Source organism: Malania oleifera, chromosome 2 (assembly GCF_029873635.1).
Source record: "Malania oleifera isolate guangnan ecotype guangnan chromosome 2, ASM2987363v1, whole genome shotgun sequence".
NCBI lineage: Eukaryota > Viridiplantae > Streptophyta > Magnoliopsida > Santalales > Ximeniaceae > Malania > Malania oleifera.
Window position 1 is genome coordinate 41638088 of NC_080418.1, and position 11442 is coordinate 41649529.

Genomic DNA, 11442 nt, shown 5'->3' on the forward strand with positions numbered 1-11442 from the left:
GTCAAGAAGAAGAAGAGGAATAGGAAGATGAAGAAAATGAAGATAGAGTAGATGACTAGCTGATGTTGTATTTATGAGTTGTTACTGTTTGAGTTGTTTGACTAGCTAAAGTTGTTTTGTGAGTTGTTCGTTTTTGTTACTTTCTCCCTTTATGTGTAATGACATATTTGCTATTATAATATGATTCTATTCCCTATCCCTTGTTTCTTTTTAAACGATGACAAAGGGGGAGAAAATTGTTAGCAAAGATGATACAAAATGAGCTAAAATGCTAAAGTGAAACGTGGCACAATATGGCACATAACTTGTAAAGAAAAGCAAGAAAAGGTGAATAAGTTATACAAATATAAGAAATCATACTTTAAGTGATACATGTCTTGTGAATGAATTTAAAGAGCTTATACAAAAATGAAAGTAAGAAATCATACTTTATGAGCTAAAAGTTACATATTGAATAATGTGTGATAATATGCTATTTGTTTACTTGAAATTTTTATCATTACTCTTATCAAATGTTAAAAGGATGCTTATTGTAAGAGGGAGCCTTTTTCAAAGGAACTCTCATCTCTGCTCTTTATTTGTCATCATCAAAAAGGGGGAGATTATTGGCCTAACCGGGTTTTTCAATTAGTTTTGGTGATAACAAACAAAGGATAATCTAACTTGGAATGGTTGAGTAATGATATTTCAAGTTTGATAATAATACCAGGATCATTATGGACCATCAAGCCACATTCATCAACAAGTGATCCAAGAGAAGCTCAAAGCAACGCCAAATTGATCAATGCATGAGAAATCTAAAACCAGCTCAAGCTAAAGTCAAGGGGATTTCAAAGTGACCATATCATAGAAGATTTTAAGCTTAGAGTATAAGGTTTTAGGATGACCAATGTAAGTACTTCAAAGTTGAATATCTGTTGAAATATCACTTGAAGATCTTTAGGGGAAATACATGGACTTAGATACTTATTTTAAAACCCCAAAAAATGTTTTATAAAAGAGCAAAGAAAGAGAGTAAAACAGATTTTGGAAACTAAAAATTAAAAACCAGAAAATGAATTGTTCAAAAGACCAAAGCCACTGCCTAGAAGATTGAAGAGTCAACTTGAGAAGACTAAAGTTTAAGCACAATAATCTAAAGAATTACTTTAGAATGCCGATAATTAAGCTCAGTCGTCTGAAAATTTATTAGAAAAACACAGAAACAGGCAGAATCACATTAGAAGATTGAACCCTGACTTTAGTCGTCTAAACCCTGGACTTTAGAAGTCTAAACTCCAACTTTAGACGTCTGACCTTGTGTCTAGTTCAAAATTTTCAAAACTTTAAGGAACTTTAGAAGACTAAACCTAAAAGTTCAGTCGTTTGAACACTATTAACAGTCAAATTTTTTAAATATTTTAAATGTTTTAAATTGGTTTATTATACTCCAAATTTTCTTAAAACTTGGGAAAAACTCCAAGTATTCTTGGGTAGTACGAAACTAACTTTATTGGCCTATAAATACATGGTTTTACAAATTGAATCATACCAAGAATTGAAAATTCTACCCTAAGCTCTCTTGCATTCGAAGTCACTGCTTGCTCAATATCTTGTAATTTGAAAGTACCGATATTGTGAAAGTGTTGATCATCGATCCCTGAGTTCTACATACTGATTTCTTATCTTGAGAAAAGGGGACTTGGTGAATTCTAATCATGAGCTTCGAATTGTATTTCAAATTTGATATTTAAATTCTGAAGTATATAGATTTAAATTGTACTAATCAGCTCTGTGTGAGAGAACTCTTTGTACACATCTACTTGTCATTTCTCTTGTAGTTATTGGACAATTCTAGGCTTGTTGGATCATTGACCGAATGAGGGAATATAGTTTGGAGAGGCAGGCTCTAGTCTACTTGAAGGAGTGCTCGTAAAAGGTGCTGTACCGCCCGGTAAAGGAACTAAGCTAGTGGAATCCTTTAGTGGTTTGCCAAAGGCGAGGACATAGGCTTAGAATAAGCTGAACCTTGTAAAATTTCGGTGTTCTTCTCTCCTCCTTACTCTTTACTTTCTGCATTTTACTTGTATTTGTTGGATGCAAATTGATTGATTGCAGGGCTTAAGTAAAAATTCAGAGAAGACTCTTAATCCTAGAAAGTACGTTTCAATTAACCTTTTGTGGAAACCCTCAAGGGAGTACATTGGTTAATTTGCATAACTCTTGATTAAGAGAGCGCATTGCAAAACAAAAACAAAACAGGGCTTGCATATAATCACAGGGCTATTACCAAATGCAAAAAGCATTGAGCTTTTTGTTTATGATTGATTGATTTCAATATTGTGGTTAATTGGAATTTGTGGTGTGTTTTGGTTTAATTGATTTACTTACGTTCTTGTTGTTGCACTAAAACAAGTAAAAGTTTTAAAAAAGAGCCTAACAGTTTTAAATAATCTAATTCACCCCCCTTGGGAATCTTATTCTATTTTCATGATTGATAAAATAAAATTAAATATTTTCAAAATACCTAATTCACCCCCCCCCCCTCTTGGGATTACACTTGAATTCACATTTACTTTATCAATTACTTTCAAGGGAACATGGTTTCCTTTAAAAACTATTCTCCACACATTCCAATTAACATTTAGGAGATATATACTCATCCTTTGTTTCTAGTAGGTGTAATTTATACCACAAAAAATTGGTGGTCTAGTGAACGAGTGTCCCTCACTGAACGGGTTTACACCGATGTGTGACATTGTGATCTTTTTACAAAAGTAACGGTTAAGTCTATGTAACCCGTCTCTAATACCAAATGTGAATTTTGGTGTTATCCTAAGAGGGGAGGAATTGGGCATTTTAAAAAATTAAGTCCTTCAAGTTTTAATTTTGAAAACTATCAATCACAAACTTACAACCTACTTACAACTACCTCAATGTTTTTCAATTAATCAACCAAATGAGTGATTTTATTAATCAAACAAATTTACCCAATTACTTTTGAAGACCTACTATCTATTTAAAACATTCACAATATTCAAACAAATAAGGTTACACAAAAATTAAATAGAGGTAATGGTAAGAGAGATGCAAACTCGATTTTTACGAGGCTCGGCCTACCCCAGCCTACGTCCTCATCTTGTGCAACCAACTTAAGGATTCCACTAAAAATCCACTCCTTTAACTGGGACGGAACTTCCCTTACAATCTGCTGCTTACAAGAGGCATAGTGTTGACCTAACTAGGCTTTTCAATCCTGTTTTGATGATAACAAAATGAAGGATGCTTTAACATATGATATTAAGTGATGTGTTTTAGGTAAAAGAACTCTCAAGGTTGATAAGTTGAAGCTCAATGCTAATCTAATGAAAGCTTAATTTTAATCTAATGAAAGCTCCTTAGAATGTTGAAGGCAATGAATGACAAATGAAGAAGTTTAAGGGCAAGCAAACCCAGAGTCAAAAGTGAACCTCAAAAGGTTGAAGGAGGTTGAAGAATTTAAGAAGACCATAATTAGAAGAACTGTTGTAAGTACTTCAAAGCCAAATGCTATTTAGATATGTGAAACTCTCATAAATTAAAAGAAACTAAAAAACGCCATGTTAAAAGAGCTTAAAATATATATATATATATATATATATATATTTTTTTTTTTTCATTTTGAAACTCATTAGACAAAGAGACTTAGAGACTTTAGCTTAAATCTTGGAACACTTTTTTCAAGGTTAAACAAGTTAATATTCCAAGATTAATTAAGTAAAGAAGAGTTTAATTCAACAATTTAATTAAATGAAGAAATTGTTCTTTGGAAAAATTTTGAATTTCAAAATTAGTTCAATAATTTAATTAAATGAGGAAATTGTTTTTTGGAAAAATTTTGAATTTTAAAGTTAATTCAATAATTTAATGCTACCTAATAAATAAGGAAATTGTTCCTTGGAAAAATTTTGAATATCAAAATTAATTGAATGATTTAATTAAATAAGGAAATTGTTCTTTGAAAAAATTTTAAATTTAAAAATTAATTCAATAATTTATTGCTACCTAAATAAATGAGAAAATTGTTTTTTGAAAAATTTTTAATTTCAAAATTATTTCAATAATTTAATGCTACCTAATTTAATGAGGACATTATTCTTTGAAAAAGCCTATAAATACCTCTTTGGGTAATGAAAAAAACATGATAGAGAAAACAAAAGAAAAAAGAGAAACCAGATAAAATTTGAAATTCATGCGCTGAAATTTTGCTGAAGTTCTTCTTTGCTCACATCTTTTGCTAGAGAGGAATTCTACAATTTTGGTAGATTGAAAATATCAAAGCTCGGTTTCGGGTTGTAATTTCATTTCTCTTTTAAATGAACCATTCATGACTTCTAAAAACTTTAGAGCTTCATATATTCTAATTTGTTTTGGTTTTTTTTTTTTTTTTGAAGTACAATTTACATCTCAATTTGTGCAACCTGCTCTAAATTTTGAGAGTATTTTTTGTACGCAGAATTTATATTATATTCTTGTAGATTGTGATGATTCCAGGTTTTCTGGATCGTTGGCTAGGCGAGGGATTATCGCTTAGAGAGGTGCTGCTCTAGCCTTCTGAAAGAGTGTGTAAAGGTATTGTTCCGCCTCGTAAAGGAACATGTTTAGTGAATCCTTTGGTGGTTTTTCTAAAGGCGAGGACGTAGGTTGTGTTAAAGCCAAACCTCGTAAAATCCTGTGTCTCACTCTCTTTCCCGTACTCTTTATTTTCAGCATATTTATACTCCGTGGATGGTTTAAATTTGAAATCATATACACTACGTATATTTGGAAATCAAACAAACTTAAAGTTTGATTTTGATTTGGGTTGTGGAAACCGAAGGGGAGTACGTTGGTTAAACCATACTTTGCGAAAATCATACGGGAGTACGTTACTTGGTTAAAACACCCAAAGAAAATTAACTAAGAGTTTACTTGAATTTTGAATTTTGGGAAGAGTGTGGATGTGTGGTTATAAATCATATAAAAAGAAGCAAATTTATATTAACAAGCATATCATTCAACTACAGGGCTTGGTTCATAATTATAAGGCATACATAAACAAGCAACCATCCTAATTTCTTACTACTGTATATCTTAATTTTGGTTTGGTTGTTTGCTTTCAAGTTGTGTTTAATTAGTTTGGATAGTGTGGTTGATTGAAAGGTTGTTTGGTGATTTAGTTGTTTAAGTGCTTGTATTGCTGATTGTATAAAAGAAACCAAGTTATTGTGTGTTTGACAAATTAAACAAACAAGTAAAAGAATTGGCTAAACAATAAAAGAAGTCAAGTATTCTTAAAATGAATTAAAAAGAAAGTTTTTAAATTCTCAATTCACCCCCCTCTTGGGAAGCTATCCTAATTTCAATTGGTATCAGAGCACAGTTATAGCAAAACCTAACAAGTAGCTATATAAGGATCTAAATGGCACAAATAGGAGTAACTCCCTTTGGTGAGGGTCAATCCTCAACTAGGCCACCTGTTTTTTGTGGAATAAATTACACCTTCTGGAAGCAACGAATGAGAATCTATCTTCAAACAATGGATTGGAAGGCATGGAACGTTGTAAAAAATAGAAATCTAATCCCCACTAAACTAGTTGATGGAAAAGAGGTACCTAAAGAAGATATAGAACTAAACGATTCAGATTATAAAATGTTGCAAATTAACTCAAGTGCAATAAACGCATTATATTGTGCACTTGATGCAAATGAATTCAACAGAGTAATAGCATGTAAAACAGCCAAAGAGATTTGGGATAAATTGGAAGTAACTTATGAAGACACTGTAGATGTTAGAGAAAGTAGAATTGATATGTTAACCAGTGAATATAAAGCTTTAAGGACGAACTCTGATAAAAGTATAACAAGCATGTACACTAGGTTCACCCATATCATAAACTCATTAAGTGCCTTAGGAAAAACTTATTCTACCCATGAGATGATTCGTAAAATTATAAGAGCACTTCCACCTATTTGGGAACCAAAAGCCACAACCATTACAGAAGGAAAAAATCTTAAAACAACTTCCTTAGATGAACTCATAGGATCTCTTCTAACCTATGAAATGATGTTGAAAGAAAGAAGCACTGAAAATAAAAATAAGAAGTATATACCTCTAAAAGCTTTGAAATAATATTCAAATGAGGAAGATGATGAATCTAGTGAATTAGAAGACGATGATTTAGCTCTAATAACTAAAAGGCTTGGAAAATTCTTAAGAAGAAACAAAAAATTCACTAGAAAATTTAATGGATCAAAAGCTGAAAAAGGAGAAAGCAATAAAAAGGAATACAAAAATAAAAATGATCCTCCCACTTACTATCATTGTAAAAAGGTTGGGCACATTAAACCAGAATGCCCACAACTCAAGAAGGACAAGAAGAAGAAGATGCTTGCAATGAAGGCAACTTGGGATGACACTAGTTCGAGTGAATTGGAAAGTGAACCAAGTGATCAAGAAATAGCAAACATGTGCTTCATGGTGCATAACGAAGAGGTAAACTCTTATTATTCCCTCTCTGAAGATTCGTGTAATGAATCTTATAGTAATTCGTGTGAAAGCATGTCCTCTTACAAAGAACTTCAAAATGAATTACTCTTTCTACATAACAAGTTTATTAAAGTCTCAAAAAGGAACATTAGCTTGAAACAAAAAAACGAGGCACTTAAAAGTCAACTTGAATCTACAAAATATGTTGAAAAATAAAAAGACTTAAAAATTGAAGAACTTGAGAAGAAAATAGATAATTTATCTCAAAAACTAGCTAAGTCTCAAGAGAATGAAGATAGTAAGAAAATGCAAGAAATGAATGATCTCAAAAACCAAATTCTAGAGAAAGAAAAGGTCATCTACAACTTTATTAGAGGAAAGGATAATTTTGAAAAGATGGTAGGACAACAAATGATGGCAAACAACAAAGAAGTAATTGGATATAATGGAGCCTCAAACAAAAGAAAGAAAAACTTGTATATGGGATATTTTGTAAATCAATCTAAATATTATGCAAGTACTTCATCAACAAATATTCATGAGCACACCACTTGCCACATGTGTAAAAAGAAAGGACACATAATGTTTAATTGTCCACTTAAGAAAAAGTATACTAAAGTAAAATATGAGGCGAAGATAAATACTAAAAATAGACAAAATTTATAGAAAATTAATAAGGTTTGGGTTCCAAAAGTAACAACTAGAATCATTTCTTGTAGGTTTGCTTTAGGACCACTCCGTCTAAGGATAAATGGTACTTGGTCAGCGGATGTTCAAGGTATATGACGAAAGATAAATCTAAGTTTACCTCTCTCACTCCAAAGGATGGAGGATTTGTAACCTTCGGTGACAATGCAAAAGGCAAGATCATCGGAATAGGTAAAATAGGTAAAGACTCTTCATTTTCTATAGATGATGTTTTGTTAGTAGATGGTCTAAAGCATAATTTACTAAGTATTAGTCAACTTAGCGACAAAGGATGTGAAATAATGTTTAAAAGAGACAAATGCATAATACGAGATTTTAAGAATCAAGAAACGTTATTCACTGCACTTAGAATGAACAATGTTTATTGTATAAATTTTGACAGTTTAATCTCTCAAGACATAACTTTCCTAGCAGCCATGAGTGAAAATAGTTGGCTTTGGCATAGGAGGCTAGGACATGCTAGCATGGATCTTATATCCCAACTCTCCAAAAAGAATTTAGTTAAAGGCTTGCCTAAAACAAAATTTGTCAAAGATAAAGTATGTGATGCTTGTCAATTAAACAAACCAAGAAAAGTTTCTAAAAGAATAAACATATATCAACTAGTAACCCCTAGAACTCATACACTTAGACTTGTTTGGTCCTACTAGAATCCAATGTTTCAGAGGAAAACAATACGCCTTTGTAATTGTTGATGATTACTCAAGATACACATGGGTGTTGTTCCTAGCTAACAAAGAAGAAGCTTGCAACTCATTAATCACTTTATGTAAGAAGCTTCAAAATGAGAAAGGGTATTATGTCTCAAATATTAGAAGTGACCAAGGAAGAGAATTTAAGAATAAAAATGTTAAAATTTTTTGTAATGAATATGGCACAAATCACAACTTTTCGGCACCTAGAACCCCACAACAAAATGGAGTTGTGGAAAGGAAAAATAGAACCCTCCAAGAAATGGCAAGGACCATGCTTAATGAAAATGACCTACCCAAATATTTTTGGGTCGAAGCTGTAAATACAGGTAGCCATATAATTAATAGGGTCTCCATTAGATCAAACCTAAATAAAACACCCTATGAATTGTAGAAAGGAAGAAGGCCTAACATAAAGTACTTTAATGCTTTTGGATGTAAGTGTTTCATCCTAAATAACAAAGGCAACTTAGGAAAATTTGATGCTAAATCGGATGAAGGCATTTTCCTAGGATACTCCACAAATAGTAAAGCCTATAGAGTCTACAACAAAAGAACTCTAACCATAGTTGAATCAATTCACGTAGACTTTGATGAATCTAGCCCTCTTTCAAGAGAGGTTAAAAAATGAAGAAAAAGATGATGTATTCAAAAAGGAGGATGAGATAGAAATCAAGGAGGAAAATGAAATAATCAAAGAAAAGTCAAAAGATGAACTCGTAGAAAATACGGAATTTCCAAAAGAATGGAAATATAAGAAAGATCACCCTCAAGAACAAATTATAGGTGAACCATCTAGAGGTGTGACTACTAGATCTTCACTAAAGAACCTTTGCAATCATTATGCATTCCTATCCCAAAATGAACCTATTGAAGAAGCCCTTAAGGATGAATCCTGGATAGTTGCAATGCAAGAAGAATTAAACCAATTTGAAAGAAGTCAAGTATGGAAATTAGTACCCAAACCAGAAAATCATTCGATCATAGGAACTAAATGGGTATTTAGAAATAAAAAGGATGAAAATGTGATAATCACTAGAAACAAAGCTAGACTTGTAGCAAAGCGGTACAATCAAGAAGAAGGAATAGACTATGATGAAACCTTTGCCCCTGTAGCTAGAATGGAAGCTATTAGAATGTTGTTAGCCTATGCTTCCTACAAAGAGTTTAAGTTATACCAAATGGATGTCAAAAGTGCATTCTTGAATGGATATACCAATGAAGAGGTATATGTTGAACAACCCCCTAGTTTTGAGAATATTGAAAATCCTAATCATGTATTTAGACTAACCAAGACTTTGTATGGACTTCAACAGGCCCCTAGGGCTTGGTATGAAAGACTTAGTGAAATTCTAATTGACAAGAAATTTTTAAGAGGAAAAATTGATAGCACTTTGTTCATTAAAAAAAAGGAAAATAATATACTTTTAGTTCAAATATACGTAGATGATATAATATTTGGTGCTACAAATAAACATCTATGTAAAGAATTGGCAAAATGTATGCAAGAAGAATTTGAAATAAGCTTGATGAGGGAATTAAAATATTTTCTTGGACTGCAAATTAAACTAGCAAAAAATGGGACTTTTATAAGTCAAACAAAATATATAAAAGATATGATACAAAAATTTGGAATGGAAAATAGTAAACCCATAGGCACAGCTATGAGTACCTCCATCAGTATAGACAAAGATGAAAAGGAAAAATCCATAGAGACAAAGCACTATAGAGGCATGATTGGAGGTCTATTATATCTAACAGCCAGTAGACCCAATATAAGGTTTAGTGCGTGTATATGTGCACGTTTTCAATATGCACCTAAGGAATCACACCAAATTAACGTTAAAAGAATCCTAAGATACTTAATAGGCACAATGGACTTAGGACTATGGTATCCTAAAGACACTAGTTTTGAAATGATAAGTTATTTAGATGCAGACTATGTTGGTTGTAAGATAGATAGAAAAAGTACAAGTGGCACATGCCACTTCTTAGGAAGATCTTTAGTTTCTTGGTTTTCTAAGAAACAAAATTCTGTGGCTTTGTCAACTGCTGAGGCCGAATGTGTAGCAGTTGGTAGTTGTTGTGCACAAACTCTTTACATGAAACAACAATTAAGAGATTTCAATTTAAACTACACAACTGTACCAATTAAGTGTGATAACACGAGTGCGATTAACATATCAAAAAATCCTATTTCACACTCAAGAACAAAGCACATTGACATAAGACACCACTTCCTAAGAGATCATATTCAAAAAGAAGACATAATTCTGGAATTCACTAATACAAATGACCAATGGGTTGATATCTTTATTAAACCACTCTTAGAAGATAAATTTATAACCATAAGAAGAGAACATGGTCTACTACATAGTAAAGAAGCAAACTAAAAGGAACCAGACTTAAAGAAATATCTACAATTTCTAGGATCACCTAGGGTTTAAGTGATCAAAATTTGTTTTGGCATGTACTTTGATGTGTTGTATAATTCAACACTGAGTTTGAATTGCTTTCCTTGTTGCTTGTAAAATAGATTCATGATATATGATACACAGCATGCTACATGTGGACGTTTGAAAAATTGGCATCTTGAAATTGGTATTTTGAAAATCTAAGCATAAAGTTATTTTTTAATATCTTGATCATGTATGCTTATAATCACATGAAAGAATAAAAAATTTGAATCTATGAGAAGTGCATGATAAAATTTCAATATGAATAACTAATATGTATATTGGTATCCATGAATATATCACTTGATCTTTAAGCAATACAACATGATCATGAGCATTGGTAATATTGTCATGATCATGGTATTTGAATGATGCATTATGCATGACAATTTCTTTTTTTTAAGTTTTTTTTCACAAATATGAATGTTGAGCACCATATGCATGATTTAAAATTCCAAGATGTCACAACACATATGAAATAAGAATGCCTAATATGAAATATGATTTTGGATTTTGGCATGATTGAGAAGTGTGTGATCATATGTTCTTTTAAATGTTTACCCTTTTTGATTGATGTCAAAAGGGGGAGTAGTATTTGAGCAAAATCATGATTGTGAGCTTGATAGGCATGATAAAGATTAAATTGATTAAAAGCATGATAAAGCATGATATTGAGAGCATGATATTGAAACTTGAGCATGTTGAGTATGATTAGAATGAAAAATTTAAGCAATAAGAAAATTGAGTAATGAGCATAATTGGACTTGAATCTACAAATTGTTAAAGAAATGCTCATCATAAGGGGGAGTAGAATAAAGCAAGTTGTAAGGGGGAGATTTTTTAGGCTTATTCATATTTTTTGCTCCACATTTGTCATCATCAAAAAGGGGGAGATTGTTGACCTAACTATGCTTTTCAATCCTATTTTAATGATAACAAAATGAAGGATGCTTTAACATATGATATTAAGTGATGTGATTTAGGTAAAAAAACTCTCAAGGTTGATAGGTTGAAGCTCAATGTTAATCTAATGAAAGCTCAATGTTAATCTAATGAAAGCTCCTCAGGATGTTGAAGGCAATGAATGACAAATTAAGAA

General features: G+C 31.8%; 1 protein-coding gene across 1 annotated transcript in view; it reads left to right on the forward strand.

The window, feature by feature from the left end:
• Positions 1-2131, forward strand: part of LOC131148669 (glycolipid transfer protein 3) — a 45559-nt gene extending 43428 nt beyond the window's left edge. Inside the window, exon 5 of the mRNA XM_058098536.1 lies at positions 1821-2131. Coding sequence (XP_057954519.1) covers positions 1821-1862 — 42 coding nt within the window. The 3' untranslated portion in view covers positions 1863-2131. The remainder of the gene's footprint in view (positions 1-1820) is intronic.
• Positions 2132-11442: the final 9311 nt, after the last annotated feature.